This window comes from Grus americana, chromosome 3 (genome assembly GCF_028858705.1).
Source record: "Grus americana isolate bGruAme1 chromosome 3, bGruAme1.mat, whole genome shotgun sequence".
Classification (NCBI taxonomy): Eukaryota; Metazoa; Chordata; class Aves; order Gruiformes; family Gruidae; genus Grus; species Grus americana.
This window is the reverse complement of record NC_072854.1, coordinates 107,141,509-107,161,805: the sequence shown is the minus strand read 5'-3', so window position 1 is coordinate 107,161,805 and position 20,297 is coordinate 107,141,509. Positions and strand designations below refer to the sequence as shown.

Here is a 20,297-nt window from a genome sequence, read left to right as displayed (position 1 = left end):
ATTTACATGAATTTGAAAGTCAGCACCTGTGTTCGGAGGATTTTTGTTGAGAAAGGTGGTTTTCAGACAGTGTATGAAGTCAAATGCATATGACAAAGTTAAGACCAGATGTGTGGATCCAGAGAGAACTTAGCTTATTAGACTTTAAAAACAGTTTTATTTCTAGTCCTTTGACACTCTTCTAAGTCTGAATGGAAATTTTAAAGAAAAACACTTCTATTGATGTTTAGTATTAGTGTGGTATCTGTCAGGTTCGACTCTACTGCTAAATTAAACAGTAACAAGGAAGTCCATATATGCTCCTTGATCATTTATGAAAATAAATAAATAGAAAATGTTTGCAACCATTGAAAAACCAGGCCTATGTTTCTGCAAACTTGTGTGCTTAATGCTGGCTATGTGTGTGACCTGTCCTGTAGACTTCAAAAGGATTATTTGCATTAGCAGTAGTATGTGTATGTGAGTACTCACGGTTTCAGGGCCGCAGCATTTCTGATATGTACGTGCCCTAGTTGTCATGTGATAATTTCCCACCATTTGTTGTGATTCTCGTCTTTAAAGTACTTGGGAAACTTGATTAATTATTTTGAAATAAACTGGTATTGTAACCTTACTGTTGAGATTGTTGCTTTTTTGCTTTCTGGCTAACGTAGAATGTCCATAATGATGATTTTTAATCAGGAGTTCATTCACTTTTATGTAATAAAAAATGCATTGAGGAGATGAGTCATCCTGGGTAAAAATTATTTCAAATTTTAATGAGCACGTGCTAACAAGGTATTATTTGACTGTATAGTAAATTACATAGTAATTAACAATTTAAACAACTATTTGTTGGTTGATATATTTTTTTAAATTACTTTAAACGTGACCTGTTATAAAATCTAATACTGTTTAATTTTCCCCCCCTCCAGTGTGCTTTCAGACCGCAGCTGTCTAAGACTGACAGCTGGACCACCCTCCATGGATCTTGATGCCAGCATTCAAAGAACTTTGGAGGATAGTTTAGCAACAGAAGCTTATGAGAGGAGAATAAGACGTCTAGAACAGGAAAAGCTTGAACTTAGTAGAAAACTGCAAGGTATAGTCATTAAAAAAAAAATAAAATCATTCAATCACTTCTTTGAAATAGATTAGCTTGCAGCTTTGTAAGGTATGGTTTATACTGTGGAAAAAAAAATACACCTCCTGGAATGCTTTCTAGCAGAAAGAATTCTCTTCGTTATTTCCGTTGACAAATTAAACTTCCTTTATTCTTTATGCTTGAAATATCCTATGTATGCAATTTCTATAACATGCTAACTTCGTTCACACTGTGCCTTGGTTACTATGGCATAAAGATTTCATTCTTAAAACTTCTAAGAACTTAGTTTGTCCAGCTGACAATTAATGGAAAAATGGGCACTTAGTAGTTGGAAATTTATAAATTGTAGAATCCTCAGTGGAGGGGCATTTTGGCATGTCTTAATTTATCAGTGATATCTTTTTGACTTCCTTAGATGTCAGGCATGTAATTTGTCCCTCTCTCTTCCATCCTTTCTAGAATCCACCCAGACAGTCCAGGCTCTGCAGTATTCAACAGTAGATGGCCCAATAACAGCAAGCAAAGATTTAGAAATTAAAAGTTTGAAAGAAGAAATTGAAAAGTTGAAGAAACAGGTAACAGGTATGTTTTAAAAATGTGAAAACTGTAACAAGAAACAATATTTTGACAAGATTTTTTTTCCTCATATAATGTTAGTTTTACTTTGCTTTCTAAGAGAGTCTTCCAGTCTAATTTTACTTCTCATTTTATCCTTTGCTCTTCATTGGTAGCTCAGTATTTTCTACAAATTCAGCTTAATATTCAGTTCTTCAGTAATTCCAGTTGCAAGAGAGAAGGAAGATTTCAATGACTTCTGCTCTTATTAGTGGTAAAGTTCCATTAGTTTTAAATTGTGGTGTTGCTAATTGACATGGATGTGAATGAGGCTCTACCTGAGAATCTGTGAAACCATGACCAATTTCTTTAGTACTACTATTCTTTCTTTCTTTCCTCCTGCAATGTGTACTGCAAGAGCAGGTGGAGCACTTGTTTGGTTGTTTATGGCAGTATCAAAAATCAGTGCAGTCCTTGCAGAAGTCATAGTTACTGTAGAATATCTTAGCATTCCTTGCTTTGTACATCTCCGCACTCGGGCATGCAGGTACATAGGCAGTAAAGTGGAAGGAAGGAAGGTGCTGTTTCTTGCTTACATGAGTAAATGTGAGGGGTGAAGACTTTAGCCTAGCAGTTTTAATAGTATTAAAATATTTGATGGAAGGTGATGCGTTATGATTTAAGCATCAATTGATTTTTTTCATTATCCCATTTTCTGTTGAATTTTCCTTGGAAGAGCCAAATTTGTGACGTGTCATCACAATTTTGATTATGTTTTCTTTGAAACCACAGAGGTTTATAGCGTGCAGTTGCTTAGTGCATTGTAACTGCATGTGGAGTAAAAGCTAGTTCAAACTGGAGATGTGGTTTCCTGAGTATTTTGTTGGGACACTACTTCTAGAAGAGTGGGTTATCTGGGAGGTGGGCTGTGTGCATGAAACTAGAGTGATACTGAGTTTTTCAAGTGGCAGGGAGTAGTGAAGGGGTGTTTTCCGTGAGAGAGGATGCTATGGGCTGTGCTGCAGTTCCATGAGCAGCAGAACTGACCAAACAGAACTCTGCCACCAAAATGGGTCCTGCTCACAGCTGTGTGCCCTCTCCTCTCTCTGTGCCTTCCCCAGGCACTCTCTTGAGTTTAATTCACTCAATTAAACAAGGAAAGAACTATCTAGACAGAGAATTTAATCAATTCATGATCTGATAAATTAGCACAAGCTGGGCAGTAGGCGCATATGAGGAAAGGGAGATGAGGGGGGAAGAACCACCTTTCAGCTCTGCTGTCAATGAGCTATCATTTCTTACAAAACTGAACATTTATTTCCTTTCCATTTAATTCCTTTGCTTCTGAGAGCTCATGAAGATTTTACAGTAACTAAAAATGTGGCTATCAAGTACCTCAGTACTTTTAAGTTTGAAAAGTGGTTTTGAAATCTGTGCAGATAAAGAGCTGAATTTCTTTAATTAATGTCATACTGCCTTTCTTTAGAACTCCCAAACTAGTCACAAAGCAAAGATCTACTTATCCCAGTATCCTGTGTCTTTACAGAGGCTACTGGAGACATTTATGGAAAGATTCAAAGAAATTCAATATATCCAAATCCATCTTTTTCCAGCCTTCTTCTCCCAGGTTCTGGCAATTCATGTTTTAAGCACTTCCAGAGGGAAAGCTTCTGTTGCACCACCATGTTGAATAGAGTTGTTATTGAGCCAATTTGCTGTCTGTTTACCTAATATCTTTTTAGCCTACTTTAAAGGCTAGCTACTAATACTAATTTTCAGTATTCTTGATTTGATGCTCTGAATTAAAGGGCATTTTCTTTCATAGTGATTCATAGCATAGGACTTCTGCTATCCTGCCCCGTAAGAGTTTCTTCAAAATAGGATCTTGAGAGCAGAAACATCTTCAAAGAGAAAGAAAGGAAGTACAGCAAGATGGTTTTTATTTAAGAACATCAACAAGATAGATAGAGACCGTTAGGTATCAGGACTAGACCCATAGAAACAGGGAGGACAAATCTGATTCCTCTTGTCAATCCAAATAGGAAAATGTCTGCATTTTATGCGAGAGGAAAATCAGACACAAGTAATGGTAGATGGATCTCTATTATAATATGTCCACATCTTACCTGTGGCAAGGGAAGAAACCCAGGGAGAAGGGTTGGAGGAACCAACAAGAAAGATTTGTTCTGGTTTGTATTTGTGAAAAGACTTCATTCAGTTCCTGAAAGTGTCGGGAATGCCAGCAGCGACACCCACAGAAAGAACAACTTGAACTTAACTTCCAGACATTTTTAGTTGGTGTCTTTAGATTCTGCTGCTACATTATGAGGCAGAAGCATGCTGTGTATGAACTGCATACTACAGCACATAGATTATATACTGTTAAACTTGTGTAGTCTGAAAAAGGTCTGTTATACAATTGGGCAGCTGTTCAGCATGATGCAGCAGGTTTGTATTGTGCCATAAGCATTATTTTTGGATGTGAACATGGCTTAACTAGCTCAGGGAGGATCGCTCTGGTTTGAGTGATGCCATGTTGGCCCTGTGTCAGGGACAAAGGTTTTTGTGAAGTTTCTCTCCAGCCAAAATGTCCCTCCGCTTGCTGCTGTAATGGGGGAAAAAGACAGCACGATCAGAAACTTCTGCAGCAATGCTCATCTCTGGTTTTGGCTCTTTAGGACCACTGAAAAGCAACTGAAAAAACAACAGCTTTTGAATGGGACCAACCCTTCCTAGAAAAGCATCAGGATCAGCTTTAAATTCTATTTTATTCTTGACTATTGAGCTGCAACTTAGATTTTAGTTCATTGCTGAAGGTATTACTCTCTTCCTTTGGTAATAAAAAAAAAAAAAAAAAATGTGGGAACGTTCCCCAACATAACTGATATCCCTTTTCACATTTAAAAGCAGTCAATGTCTGGTGAGGCTGTTAATATTGAGAAGGTTTTCCCTTAAGTATCCATTAAGAATTTTCTGCTTCATGCCACATATATATTGTATATTTATTCCTAGATACAATACGTGCTTTTGTTTTTTCATGTTGGAAGTGAATAATGTGATCAACTGAGGAAGATGTAGAGTTGTCTAATCCATCCCCAGTCACCACATAACTTTCCCAGTATATATTTGAATGCCTTGTCTGGTCCGGTCAATACAGCCATTAGTTAGAAGACACTCATTTGTGCCTGGAGTTGTAACTAATACAAGCTAATTTGATAAAATTGGGAAAAGAGAGTTGTATTTTGCTTTATTTTATGGGGGGTGGGGGGGGTGTGGGAGATTTTTAAAACGAAATTAATGACAGAATACAGGCACAGAACAAATGGTGGTCATGTCTGAATGCTTCCAAATTTAGGGGAGAGAGTTCCAGGTTTTCTGGTTAGCCTTTAAAATATCTAAATTTCCAAATCTAGATCTGATGAACCTCAAGAAGGTTCAGTTCAGGTGCAAGAGCTGAACTTAATGCTTTGGGCTTATCTCTTGGGCAATTAAATGTAACATAATAACATCCTATGCCGAGTGTTTGCATATATTAGCTAAAATGTTAGCAATAACTAGGGTGATTAGATGGAAAATTACCATTGACTACACATATGTCACAACTAGCTTTTGGTTATATTCTTTAACCTATTTTACTGTGTCTTCTGGAGCTGTAAGAGTAAACACCTGCTTAAAAAGGTAATAAAACATGAACATGGAATCATGTCAAATTCAGGAGTGTCACCAGGGGGACCTTAGAAAAATACATTTTTCTTGTCTATCTGGTTTTCCAGGAAATGACAAGCTAGCATATGCTTTCAATTTTTGAGGTCAAAGTTATAATTTTTGTTCGCTAAGTTACATAGGAGAAAACTTTGAGGAATCTTTAATATTGCCAAGTATGTAAAGGGCAGCGATGGAAGAAGAAAACAGAGCTGTGGAACAAAGTAGTTCATGCATGGAAGAGAGATTTATCTTGGCTCAGCAGAGCCATATATAAACTTCCTTTTTGCTGGTGACTTCAGAGTAGACTACATAAGAGAGGCAGTTAATAATTTCTGGCTTTGAGCTACATCTCTTGTTTAAGTGCATTCTTTTAAATTTTTAAACAAAACTCGATGAATTAAAACAATAGTGAATATTTGTCTGGGTATAAGGCAATGGTATTAATTTGCTTATAAAATTCTTGTGTTTCAGAAATTGCAGCTCTTAGAAATGTATGCCTGTCTCATAGGATGGCATTTATAAAAATGTAGTAAAAGGCTCTTGTTAAGAGTATAGATGGGTTCCTGTTCTGTGGGTAAATATGTATGGTCTGAAGACCTGCCATAACTGAAATCAAAGGCAAAATGTCCAGCGATTCAGTGGAACTTGGAATTAACCTGCCTTCATACATATCTTGCTTTAAATTTGTGTTTTTAAGTGAAGGACTCAGAGGGGAAAAAACACCCACTAGCTAGCAATTTTCACTTGCCGTATTTTATAGAGTTCAACTTTTCATGTTGTAGCATTTGAACGTATTTATATGACATTATTTAGCTGTGGCTTAGAAATGTACTTTCATTGTGTAACTGACAGTTGGTAAGAAACTGGCTGTAATCCTTTTCCTGTATTTATAGTAGTAATAAAGCAGATCACATAAACACAAGTGGTTTTCACACTCAAAATAAGTAAAATCATCTGAAGTTAATTTTAAGTGTATCAACAGGAGAATGCTTGCCAGCTCTTGAGCGACCCCTTACTTTTACTGTTTCTTTCTGGGGGAACTTGGGAGGAGGAGGGAGACTGTTTATAATTACAGTGTAATAAAAGATGCATTATATATTGTATCACAGTGCGTAAAAGTCAAATGTATAGGTCATGTTAAAGCATACATTACAGAATTATGTATAGTGTATGATTAGTAATGTGAAAAGACAAGTTATCATTTTTAGTGTTGTTTTGCAGCAAGCTGTGACCTTTCATTCTGTTGTGTTAAAAGCAGATAAAGGGAGCTGAAACAACCTACTCCCTATTCTAAACCAGATAAGAATTGCATTATTTTGTGGTTAAATGGAAGCCAGAACAAATACTGAAGGGGCTTTGAGCAGCTAGACTATGCTATTCTAGAATGATGATTTTTTTTTTTTCTTAATATATTTAGAAGTCTGCTGTTTTTTCTAGATTCTGGTCAGCTAGAACAGCAACTTGAGGAGGCCAGCACTGCGAGGCGGGAGTTGGATGATGCTTCCAGACAAATAAAGGCTTTTGAGAAACAGGTCAGAACGCTGAAGCAAGAGAGGGAAGATCTTAATAAGGTAAAAGCATTTTGTCAGTAACTCTTCTAAACCCTAAAGACTGTTTTATTTTTGTTCGTTTTGCTTGAAATAACTTTCAAGTGTAAAATTAATGAGCAGACAACAAATGCGTACCGTGACCTACTTTGCTTTCTATCTCTTTTTTTGAAGACAAGGACACTATTTAACACATTGTATGTATGACTGCTGGGTGGTCCTAGGTGACTGCTTCCAGGTAGCAAACAACTCCATGATTCAAATTGCATGGTGGCTGCACAGAAGGTTTTATAGCTTCAGATTAAGGTGATAAAGGTAGTGGTTAGAAGACAGAGTAGAGAAGAACTATTCCAGACAACTAATTTAATCTGAAGTATGGGTGAGACTGTAGCAGGGGAAAAAATGTTAAGAATAGAGATGTGAAAAGTTGCCCAAATATGAAGATTGAAAAGTAATTTGAAATAACTACATTTAAAGAATACTGGGGTTTATTTCTTCTTCTTCTCTGTCTCCCCAATTCCTTGTTTTCTTATTTATAATATACTGTCTTTCATGGCTCTTTTTTGTAGTCATGGTTAGATCAACCTGTAATCAGGTGTGAAATACATTAGCCTGTTTCTCATCATGATTATATTGGCCTAGTATTTTAGAGGCCACACTCAATGTCGGTGTGCCAGCTGTATTTAACACTGTTTCTTTTAACCCTTAAAGCTCTTCAAACCTTGAAAGCTGCTGGTTTGTCCAAGAAAGACCATCTCTCTTCTAAAACAACTTGCAGTTACTAGGACCTCTTTTTAACGACCTTAGAAAATGCTTTCAAATTGATATAGATGTCAACAGTGCCAAATACTAATTCTTCCTGCTGCTGCTCTTTTCATCCTCAGACTTGCTTTTCCTTGCTTCTTTGTTCTGCTCCATTTTGACTGAACACCATTAAACCATTTAAACTGTTGTGGTCCCTCATTCATAGTGTAGTAGCACAGATCCATGACACAGCAAGCTCTGTGAAGGTGTTGTGCTGTAGAGTTATCACAGCACTAGCAGTATTGTTTCATGTGGATTCTTTTAAAAAAATAATTATCATATATTGCTGTTGATCATCACAGTGTTTTGTTACCTGAAACTTTCTGTAATATTTGATATTGTGGTACAGTGTGTGGAACTCATACCTGCCATTGCAGGTCAGTTTTCAAAAGCTTCTAAAGTAGAAATTTTCATAGAGCAGAGTTTTCCATTCAATGAATGCAAAACCTTTTTTTTAATCATATAGCAGTTGAGATAAGTACCATTCTTTTTATTCATTTAAGTAGTTCTTGAAAAACTATGCTAATGACATTTTTTAATTAAGAAAACAAGGTATTTTTATGTTTTAATGCAAGTGCTTGAAAGCCTTTCTGTTTAACCTATAATGGAGTAAATTCCTACTTGTTTTACGTTTATGCAATTTTACTAACTTTAGTAGTGTAAAACCTGGCCTCTTTCCTTATTTACAGAGGCATACAATCTGTATCGTAGATGCATTCATGAAAAGCAATGAATATGTAGTTTCTGTTCACTCTGGAGAAAGCGTTAGATGCTCATCCAAAGACAGAATTGGCCTTGCAGCTTTCTAGGTTTATTACTTAATTCTTTTTTTAAACTGTAGGAACTGGCAGAGTCTAGTGACAGATTAAAATCCCAAGCCAAAGAGCTGAAAGATGCACACAGCCAGCGGAAATTGGCAATGCAGGAGTTCTCAGAGATGAACGAGCGGCTGACAGACTTGCACTCTCAAAAACAAAAGCTTGCCCGCCAGCTCCGAGATAAGGAGGAAGAAATGGAAGTGGTGATGCAAAAAGTAGAAAGTTTAAGGCAAGAGTTACGCAGGACAGAGAGACTTAAAAAAGAAGTAAGTGGTGAGAAGACTGTTTAGAATCTATGAAATAGTAGTTATATGTAAGGTTTTCTGACAAAGTAATTTTTTTATGTTGTCTGTAAATCTTTAACTCTTGGTTGTTTAAAACAGTACTGATTTTTGTTTTCTAAGAATTTGAAGTGTCCAGTTTAGTGCTGAAGATTTATCTCTTATATTGAAAATCATCAATAGATTTTGAAAAAAATCCTATTAAAAATGTATGTACTTTTGTAGCTGGAAGTCCAAGCTGAAGCTGCAGCTGCTGAGGCATCCAAAGACAGGAAATTGCGAGAGAGGAGTGAACAGTACTCTAAACAGTTGGAAAGTGAAGTAGAAGGGCTAAAGGTTAGTCTGTTTTGATATTAACACCTGCAAACTTACCAATCACCTAGGACTTGGATCTGTTTGATTGCTTTCAGATGTAGGACAAAAGGGTATTGTCAGTTTGTCACTTCAGTTGATGCTTGATATTAATGCAAGCACACATCGCATTATTGTCCAGAAAAATGAACATTTGCCTAATGCATTTTTCAGGCCAGTGTGTTCGCTGCTCACTGAAGTATTTCCTAATGCTTGATGTTTTCTTACCAAATTGCTTCCATTATTACTTTGTTTAACTTTACCTGTTGAGTATTTGAAGATAAACCTGCACCCAGGCAGGTTTCTGTATAGGTATTTTGTGTACTGTGTTGTTCCTCAGTATGTAAGTCCAAAGAAAGATGGTTTCCTCCACAATAGATGTCACCTGAGGTAACTGTAAAGGAAAAGTTTTAGTGCATTCAGCTTCTCAGCCAGAAGTTGAGATATTTTTGCACAAGAACAGCATTGAGCATGAAGACTTTGTTTATATTGATGAGATTGCTCACACTTGTATGTGGTTTTTAGGAGCAGAAATTTGAGTAAGCTGTTAACTGTTATTTTATTCTATGATTTAGCATTTTGTACAGTGCTCTGAAGAAATTAGACTTGCTCAAAAATTGAATAAGAGTGTTTTTCATTTCCACATGAGGATTTCTGTTCAGTAAAATCCTATTCCTAATGTTTTGTCTAGTAGGATAATTCTAAAATTTTTGTGCAAAATGTCAGGTTAGGCCTATTCTGGTCTTAATTTACATGAATAACTGGCGTGGGGTGGGGGTGGCAGCAGTTATTAGAATTCTGTGGAACATTTGTCAACGTTAAGTCACTGCACAGAAAATTTGGGGTTGCTTTGCAAACTTTATTTTATTTTGCCTTCCTTTGTTAAATGAAAATGAGGAAATTCATTCAGTATGAATTTTGGATTTATAAAGTTTCTATTGCTGTGAATTCACATTGTTATCTAAATAGTAAGATGTATTTCTTCTGCTTTCATAAATTTTTGCCATCAGCAACGAGTTTGTATGACAGTTTAAGAGATGAGAGGAATTTATTGGAAATCTATTGAGAATAAATGATACGCTGATTTATAACAACAGGGCAAGTTGGTCGGAAGAGGAAAGGGGACTTGTAGCTTTCTTAGTAATATTTCACAGTACAGTAAGCACACTCTGGATCACTTGTGGTTGTTGTGATACTGTATTATCCATTCAGTAAAAACTCTGCATGGCTTCTTAGTTAAGTTCAGGAGGCTATCACAGAGAAAAGGTCAATATTTAAAGAAAAAAGGGAAGTTTCTCCAAATGAGGAGAATAGAAAAGCCCATAAATGATGGCAGGTTAAGTGTAAACACGATGTTAAGGGCTAAATAAAGAGAATTTAGAGAGCACTTTGCAAATGATGCTCAGTGTGATTGTGGCAAGTTCTTTAAATCAAAAGTAGAAAGCCACCTTAGGAAACTCATGGGGTACTTGTTGGCAGGGATGAAAAAGGTAACCTCCGAGTTGATAGGGCTGTGGCAGAAATGTTCAACGAGTTTTTGGTGTGTCAGACTTCACTGCTGAAGCAGGGGAGATTGCCACACAGAGTGTGTTCTTTGCAGCAGGTTAGTCAGATGAGCTGGATCAGGCTGAGGATGATGTGCAGGAAGCGTTAGAGATGGCAGGTGAGTCAGATGTGAAGGCACCTGGAGCGGTGATCTCGCCAAAGGCATTCTGAAGGAACTTGGGTGAGAACTGAGAGAACTGCTGGCCAGGATGTGCACCCTATTATTACAGATGGCCCGCTGTGCCACTGTGACTCTCATCCGGAAGATCCTGGGAACTGCAGAGGAGTGGGTGCGACTTCCTTAGGGAAGAGGTAGAGGCTGTAGTAAAGAAAAAGGTCAGTGAGCTCATGCATGAAGCAGAGCCTATTGGGAGGAAGGAAATGTGCCTTCTGTCCAGCCGAGTCCTGTGACATTGACCTGCCAGGGTTCTGCAAAATTGTCAGTAAGTGTGTGGACGAAGGAGATCCAGTGGATGTCATGTATTATTTATATTTTCAAAAAAATCAGGCTCAATATGAGTTGGCAGTGTGCCCTGGCAGCCAAGAGGGCAAACCGCATCCTGGTGTGCATTAAACAGCATCTCCTATCTGTGTGTGAAGAGATGCATTGTATCCCAGTTGCACCATTTGTCCACTTGAAACAGGCATGTATGAAAACTTCTATGTGGATGTCACTCTTAAATTTGGGCAGGAAGAAGCTGAGGGGAAATCATGTTTAAGGTTTACAAAATCACAAAGGTAGCGGATAAGGTGAATGAAAATGGCTGCTTACCAAACCCTACAATACTACAGCTGAGGGGCACTGATGAAGCAAACAGGACATGCATTTAATACAGTACTTTGTCACACAATGAGGAGTGAACTCCTGGAACTTGTTGCCACAGGAGTTTGTGGTTGTGACAGTATCAGTAGGTTCATAAAAGGGATTAGACAAATTGATGAACACCAGGTCCTCAGACCATGCGGAGAGGTACCATCTAACACCTTTTGTCCAACAGTTGTTGTATTTCAAGGGGGATGGACCTCATAAAAAAGGCAGGCCTGGGTGCTGTCCCCAAATAGCCATTGCTTTCGGGAAGGTACTGGTCTGACCCAGTAAGGCATCTCTCAAGGTTGTTCTTCGCAGTGAAGCTGAATGCGTTACTGGAATGGTAAGAGTAGTGAAAGCAACCGTATGAGTAAGTGAAGAAGTTAATGACTTGGACCACATGTTGGAGGAAGGTACCAAAAGAAACCGGTTACCATTTGTACTATATTTCTGATTCTAAACAAGCTTCCGTTAACGTTGAAAAATAAAGCTATACATAACAGTGGAAGAGGGCTTTCATTTTCATCAGAGCAATATTTATAATACCTACAAATCTCTGTCTGTTCTATCGGTAGATAGATGTATTTATTATTAGTTTTTAGGGCATTTTATAGGCGTGGTAGAAGATCTTACACTTGCTGTTTACTTCAGTAAACAGTTATAAAGTCTTAGGTGTATATATTCAGACAGTCAAAACTTGGTTTCTGGACTGAATTACAGATACAGAAGAGGTATATTGGGTGAGTCGATTTTGGGCAAACTAGGCAATTTTTCATGCTAATTTGTACAGCTGTTTTATTTTTTGTTCTTTTGTAAGTTCATTTCAAGCAAATTTAGACTAAATTTTGCATGTTGAATATTTAGGTAGCATATTGAAAATTAAATTCTCAACTCTTACCTTCCTACCTGAGCAACAACAGATTACTCAATTGAGAGGAGTAATATAGTAATCCACATAAATGATAATTAATAGGATTGTAATAAGGAAGATTGCATCTTTCTTAATATGTTGCATTTGGCAAATATTTATACCATAAAACTTTGTGCTATTGGCATCACAATCCTAAATAGGATTCTTCGTATTCTTAACCAAGGTAAATTATTATTGCCATCTGCAATGGGCAAGATACAAGCCTTGAAGCAATACAAAATAGCACTTGTAACAAAAGGCTAATCTCATTAAAGATGAGTGTCCTGGTTTTGGCTGGGATAGAGTTGATTTTCTTTCTAGTAGCCCCTATACTGCTGTGTTTCGGATTTAGGATGAGAATAATGTTGATGACACACTGATGTTTTTAGTAGTTGCTGGGTAGTTGTAGTGTCTACGCTAGGTCAAGGACTTTTCAGCTTCCCATGCCCTGCCAGGTGCAACAGAAGCTGGGAGAGCACAGCCAGGACACTGACCCAGGCTGGCCAAAGATATTCCTTACTATATATAACATCATGCTCCGTATTTAACTTGGGAAGCTAGCCGGGAGGTGGGATCACTGCTCGGAAACAGACTGGGCATTGGGGATCTTTTTTTTCCTCAGGTGGTGAGCAGGTTGTATTTGTGCATCAGATTGTTGTTATTGCTATTATCTTCCTTTGTTACCCTATTAAACTGTCTTAATTTCAATCTACAAGGTTGGTTCTTTTCCCATTCTCCTCCCCATCCCACTGGGGTAGGGAGGGGTGAGCAAGTGGCTGCGTGGTGCTTTGTTACTGGCAGGTGTTAAACCACGATAGTCCTTCTTGGTGCCCAACATGAGGCACGAAGGGTTGAGATAAGAACAGATCTGACCAAAGTGTGTTAAAACAAATTTATTATAAGAAGTTATTAAATTAGTTTAATCATTGCTGGTCTGCTGATCACAACATTGTTTTATTTGTTCCCTGAGTTGTTCTCAGAGTTGTGTTATGTAACACCTTACTTGCCATATATACTGGTTATCAGTGTTTATGTATGCTTTATCACCTCTGGGTGCTGGATTAAGGTTATTGCTCTGCTGTATTGTGTACCACTGGCTTATGGTGTGATAAAATCATTGATCGTCGGACCAATCTGGTATTTGTACTCAGCGGTGGCGGATGGCGCACAGAGCGGAGCGACAGCAGTGGTTTCATGTCTGTACTTCAGGAGCCATCTGTTGGAAGCTATTAATAATCACACTTTTTACTTTTTCTCCTTGGAGAGCCAATACATGGGGGAGACACCTTCCTTTACCTTCCCCTTCTTCTCCAGGCTAATTACTATAGCTCTTGAGACTGTTGAATATCCTTGGGATGTTGGGACCAGCATGCTTCTATTGCTAGTTCTCCTGAATGTGGTTCAGGTCTTGTTTAGGGTTAAACAATTATTTAAGAATACCACCTGGATATCAACCCCCGCGACAGGCACTGCGGCTACTCAAACCTCGGCGATAAGCACTGCAGCTGAACCAGAGAACCAACATATACCGGTATCAGTCGCCCCTATACACAAGAAGAAATGGACATGAAAGTCAGCTTGTTTAGTAAAGGATGATGAAACAGGGCCATCACAAGAGCAGGAGGAAGAGACAGAACTGCTCTATTATTGCAGTATTTAATGGTTATTCTTTATTCTTCAAGTGCAAAACTCGATGTCTGTTAATGTTGCAATTATGGTATCCATAGTACGTGATATACATGTCAATACATACAGCAATATTTACAACACTGCTGTCAGATTGGACTATTCAGCTTCATAACTGCCTAATGAAAGAGCTGCTGTGTTGAGGTTTTTTTGTTTGGGTTTTTGTGTGTGTCTGTGTGTGTGCGAGAGAGGGAAGACTTCCAGAGCAGAGTTATGGCATCTAACTATCTGTGTGCCAAGAGATGCATTATGTCTCAGTTGCACCATTTGTCCACTTGAAACAGGCATGTATGAAAACATCTATTTGGAATTTGTGCTTACAGCAATTCAAAATCTATTCTTTGTTTACTATTTTACTCTAGTTCTGTAAGCCACTGTACAATACCATCCAGCTCTCTTTTCTACAGCACCATCTGTGTTATGGTCTTAATAGTATCTTTTCGTTGTGGGAAAAAATGTGAAATACCTTTTGAAACATTTTATGTACCTGATAGATGATGTTGCAAAGCCTAAACTTTTTATGTGCTCCATTGCCATTTACGTGTCGGCAATTTGGCATGTTGGGCAGTAACAAACAAGTTCAGTAGTTAACTGCCTGTGCGTGAAAGAAAATTCCTATACTTCCTTTTTTTTTGTTTTTTTTTTTTTTTTTAAAAAAAAATCTTTCTTTCTCCAAACCATCTCCTGTTAGGATGGCATCTTCTTTCTCCAGTTACCATCGTGAGGGTGGGATTTTACTCTTAGATCAAAACAGATAGCCGTTTTGATGAGTTAGAGAAAACAATGCAGTAGCAGCACATATCTGGCTCATACGTTTAGGGGGTTTTGCAGTGTTCTGCTGACACTAACAGCAAGGCCCAGCTTTCTCATAGAATTTGTCATGGTAGAAATTCAGCTCATCTGAATGTTCTACAGGGCCATTTAGCTCTTAAAGTCTATTCATACACTGGCAAAAGAAAATTACCCAAAGCCATGTTTAATTAAGGGTGACGGAGAGGATTTTAACATCTCATGGTAAAAATGGAGGTATAATTAACAAAATATTTTCGATCCTCCTGAAGGTGTGAGACAGCTACTCTAAGGAAGTAGGTTTTCCAGTTACCTGCCCTTTCTCAAAACACCATGTTTTTTTTAAGTAATTTCCTTTCCTTGGACTACCTTTAATTACATATTTTAAAAAATAGAAAAAATTCCAAACCAGGTTATACATGTGTTTACATTAAAAAGTATTTCCACACTTGGATTTCAGTGCATGTCATGCCACTATCTCATTTTGAACCTGATCTTGCTCCTCCTCTATGTTATGGCAGGACATTGAGTTTAGTGAGTGCAGCATTTGGTGCAAATGTGTATGTATCCTGAAGCAGTGTGTAAAGACTATTGAAATGCCAGAAGACCTCACTAAGAGAGCTATGCAGCTGCGAAAAGTGAAGTAATTACTCTTATTGTTTAAAGCTTGTTTCTTCCTATTAATGCACTATGATGTAAATGGTCAGTTTAAGTAAAATAGGTCAGGTTTCCCTCCTGACTGATGCAATCCATATAGTCTTTCTGTAGCTAGATTTTAGCCTTCAATTAAACCTCTGCTTGTCTTAGTATAGCTTTTCCACAAGTTATTTCTGCTTTAAAGTATATTGACTGTATATCATAGTCCTTATTCTCCATTCCTGAAAGTCACTTGAACTTCTTGCTGTCAACCGTGTGAGTGGAAGCATAAAAATGTTCTAATTCTTTGGTCACTTTCTGACTGCATGTAAAGGGAGTCAGAATGTGGCCAGAGGTGTTTAAAGTGATGATCAGATTTTCCATGGCTTGAAAACTATTACTGCATTTAAATCACAAAATGATACAGAGTATAGTTCAGATTTATGCTCTAATAATTTTCAAAAAAATTGAAATAGACATGTTAGCTCAAGTCTGTAATGGGATATTTTCTAAATATAGACATAAATAGTGAGTTGTTATTAAGCATCATTTTCAGCATTCTTGAGGACTAACTTGGGACTGTTTATTTTAGCAAAAACAGGTTGGTCGCTCACCTGGGGTAAGCAGTATAGAACACCAGCAAGAAATCACCAAATTAAAGGCAGACCTGGAAAAGAAAAGTGTTTTCTATGAAGAGGAGCTATCTAAACGTGAAATAATGCATGCTAATGAAATAAAAAGTCTGAAGAAAGAACTGCGGGATGCAGAGAGCCAGCAGCTTGCCCTCAAGAAGGAGATCATGATTTTGAAAGACAAGTTAGAGAAAACCAGGAGAGAAAAGTGAGTACTGTGTGGAATTTACCTTTAAGCTCAAAATATCTTTGAAGTCCCCTAGTATGTTTCCAAACACACTATCACCTCCTTAATTGTAGTGCAGACAGGTGCATTTTAACTGAGCTAACGCCAGGGTTGGAAATAATCACCTTTAGAAATAAAATGGAACAAAGAAATCCACATCCCTGTACTGAAACAGTTAATTTTGCACCAGAATTCTTGTACTGGTTGACCATTCCAAGTTGTGTAACTTGAGGAGTTGCAGCTTATGTTGCAGTTTAAAATATTTTTTGACGGTTTTTTCTGTTTGATATTTTCATCTTTTGATGCAAAACTAATGTGTTAGAGATCAACTATTGCTTACATTTCTGCCAGCACAGGAACAGTCACTTAATGCGGACTAAGGCTAATCCTTGCTGGGTTCCATCCAGTGTTAGCATCAGTCATCAGACTACTGTAGGCATAAGCTGCTTTATCTCTTCTGACATGGTAATTTGTCAGGACCTGCTTTCTTCTCTCCCACGTGGTGGAGCTTATAACTGGCCTTGAGAATGTTCCTTGAGGCATTCATCAATAAAACCAAGTTTTTCTGGTGGATAGTGTAGTAACGGAAATAGTCATAAATTGCATGTTTTCATTTTCATTCATAAAAAATTCCGAATGCTTTATCTAACATAGATGGTTCTTTTTGCTGCTGTAGTAAGATGGCATACTAGAAAAACCATGGCTAAGCTTTCAGCAGGAGCTTCTCCAAGCTATAGCGGGTCCTTATATTTAAGTAGTAAAGTAAAGAATTTTTCAAAAAAGCTTATGCAAATGGAGGTGGAAACACTGCCTCTCTGGTAAATGGTTTCCAGCAGAGGAAGTAGATCATACAGCCTAGAATGCAGTGGATGAACTGTTTCTTCCTACAGTACAGCTATTCATAGGCTGGACATATTATCACAGTCATTTGCTGCTTTGTTCTAGGTTGAGAGGTAAAACTTGCATCAGCAGCATGTTTTCATTGTACTACAACTTAATGGTCTTGCTGACCTATGAATTATAAATGCACAAAAGGCTATGCCGTCTTGTAATATATGAAGGTGATAGTATGGTACTCTTTTAATGCCATATCAGTCCAGTAGTGTCTCAGGAGGAGGACTATTCAAGAAAGAATCATTAGTACCTTTTTCTGCAGACTAAACTGTTGCTAAAGGTCATGCCTCCAAACACTGAACAGACCAAAAACTTCTTGGAGTTGTATCAGAACCATTCTAATGCTGTACAGCTGCAAAAGTTCTAACTAGATGTTCATCTGGTGAGATAACAAATGGCCTAACAACACTGATCTGCGTCATTCTAGCTAGTTCATAAACTTTCTTTCAATCTAGTTTCTCTCTATAAATAAAAAAAGAACTGGATGCAAATCTAAAATGAGTGCTGACATAACCATGTGTTTCCGTATATGTATTTCAAGTGTTGGTGTAACAGAACATTTTAAAGTATGAACAGAAGTGTGTCACATAACCAGAATCCAACATTTGGCACTTAATGGGAAAGGCTTCAGCATCATACGAAGTCAGGTGTCCAAGCACATGATGAGTGATTAATGAAGATCTGATCTTAACTGAGTTCTGTTAACCAAATCTGCAGAATCTCATGCAAGTATTAGGACTCCATAGAAATGCCGAAGTCCACTATTCACGGTGTGCTACAGATTGTCTTCTGTAGTAGTGCAGGGATTTATGAGGGAAGCTTAAATATTAGGAATGGAGGAATTGCTGTTGCTGCTCGATTCTCAGTATTTGGTAGTTTTTCTTAAGAGAACATGGATTTTTTTGTTTCTGCTGACACATATTGTTCTTAGCTTTTGTAAGCAGGCGTGCAAAGCTTTTTGTTAGTCTGCCAGTACAGAGGTGTTCAATGGAAGTGTTGAAAAGGAAGCACCTGGAGGCTTTGTGCTGAAATTAGTGGAATTATTTCAACAATAGGCCTGGGGTGGGTGTGGGGTTGAAGTGTGCGTATACGGTTTGGGAAAAAAAGTTTAGTAGTCTGAAAATAATCTTTAGTAGGTATTTAAAAAAAAAAAAAGGCTTTGATAAGAGGATGCAGTTGCATTACTTCATAAAGGCTATAGTAGAGCGTGAATAAGAGCTTAGTCAAAATCTGTATGTACTTCTTTTATGTACCTTACATGGTGGTGGTTTCTGTTTCATTTTTTAAAATAAGTATTTTTTTCTTTGTTTCCTTCAAATTTAAGCTTTCTTTTGCTATTTCAACAGTGTAAGTCTTTAAGGGAGAGAAACTACCTTTCTGCACAAAACAATTGCCTTTTGCTAAAGTCTGATAAACTGCATGCTATTAAAATTGGGAACATAGGAACACAATATCAGGCCAGCGATCTGTGTAGCACAATATTCCATTTCTTAGAATTGTCATTATGAAATATTTCAGAAGAAGGTGCAAGAAACTGTGTAAAATAAATCATGTTTGTAGAAGTTTCTTTTAAGCTTGTCATTTAATGATAGATTTATAAAGCAGAGAGCTTTATAAAACAGCGTTTGCTGTTTTTAAATTGTGCGATCTAAAGAAGCCTGAGGGCTGGTGTTTGTTTCAGGTCTACTTTTCTTGGTTTCAAAGCAGTAAGATAAAATATTTCTCCACTTTGTACAGCTGCAATAAAGAGCTGGAGTGACAAAGTGATACCATAAAGCTGTATTTCACATTGCTTGCATGTGGTTTGCTATAGTTATTTTACTGATAAAAAGAAAGCTGGATCATGTATGAATTCTTAAACTTAAAGAGCAGATACATAGCTAAATTTTAGCTGAGAGAAGAAATTTGATGGGAGAGGAAGATGCCAGGCTTCAAAGCAAATGTGTTATTTTGATCTTCCTGGCTGTCCAAGGTATGCCTATGGGGTCTGTCACAGTTCTGTGGTTTGCTGCATTGGTATTTGGGTATGATGGATTGTACCCACATTCTCCTCTGTTTAAAGTTTACCACCTTTGTTTCTATATTACACTATAGCAATCTGACTTACTGGGTTAGTGACAATCACCAGTTGAGTTAAGAACATAAAATACAGAAAGCTACAACTATGTTGGCCTCCTTTACCAATCCAAAGCTTCCTTAATCCACCACCATTTATGACTGCTTTGAGCCAAGAACAAGTTTTAGACAAATACAGAATAAAAATCCCTAAACAAAACCATAAAACCATAAAAGCTAAATAAATAAAAGAAATTAATTAAAAATTAGTTTGGTCTACTGTCTGAGAAATTAGCTTTGAATCTATGCCTTGCAAACAGAAGCAGAACCTGTTATTAATTCCCCTGACAGCCAATGCTTTAATCTCTTCCTGCCTTTTCCCTAGGCTGCTCATCATATGCCTGGAATCTGTTGATAGAGAAAAGGAGTGGTGGTGAATTTCAAAGTTGGCGTTTAAACAGTAACGATAGTATGTTACTTTGCTAGGATGTAGTGTTATGTTTCAAAGGATGCCTAGCAACATAGAATTTCACCATGAGTCTTACATGCTGTACTAGATTTCAAAGAGTGGTTGAAGCACTAAATGAATTTCAAATTAGGAATAGGAAATTCAAACCAGCATTAGTCTTAGCTGGGTTCACTGTAGCCACTGACACTTCTCATCTTTTAAGGGTGTTCTCTCTATTTGGCAGAGTTGTAGTTCAGCATCTCAGAAGAAGAGGCGAGGATGTAATTTCTCTGTTGCACAATGTAAAATTCTAATTGGTATCCAGAAAAAAATTTGCAATGTTCAAGACAAGGTTTCCACTGAATTTTATTTTTACAGAGCTAACCGTTTATACTGGATGTTTTTTCAAACCTTTTCAGGCTGGGCAGTGGTATTTGCTAAATGGATATTTACTGTATCTGTGACATTTATAGTATAATTCCATCAACCTACTGATGAACTTTGTACCAATTACCTGAATAAT

At 37.4% G+C, this 20,297-nt stretch overlaps 1 protein-coding gene across 9 annotated transcripts in view; it reads left to right on the top strand.

Annotated features, from left to right (window-relative positions):
- The window catches only part of CDC42BPA (CDC42 binding protein kinase alpha), a 189,284-nt gene that overhangs the window by 109,557 nt on the left and 59,430 nt on the right, over nucleotides 1–20,297 (top strand). For 6 of the 9 annotated variants that reach the window (XM_054820851.1, XM_054820847.1, XM_054820849.1 and 3 more), the window contains exons 11-16: nucleotides 915–1,081; nucleotides 1,544–1,666; nucleotides 6,782–6,915; nucleotides 8,537–8,779; nucleotides 9,020–9,130; nucleotides 16,112–16,359. In XM_054820851.1, the coding sequence (XP_054676826.1) occupies nucleotides 915–1,081; nucleotides 1,544–1,666; nucleotides 6,782–6,915; nucleotides 8,537–8,779; nucleotides 9,020–9,130; nucleotides 16,112–16,359 (1,026 nt within the window). The remainder of the gene's footprint in view (nucleotides 1–914; nucleotides 1,082–1,543; nucleotides 1,667–6,781; nucleotides 6,916–8,536; nucleotides 8,780–9,019; nucleotides 9,131–16,111; nucleotides 16,360–20,297) is intronic. The other 3 variants (XM_054820855.1, XM_054820850.1, XM_054820852.1) reach the window with 2 other exon arrangements.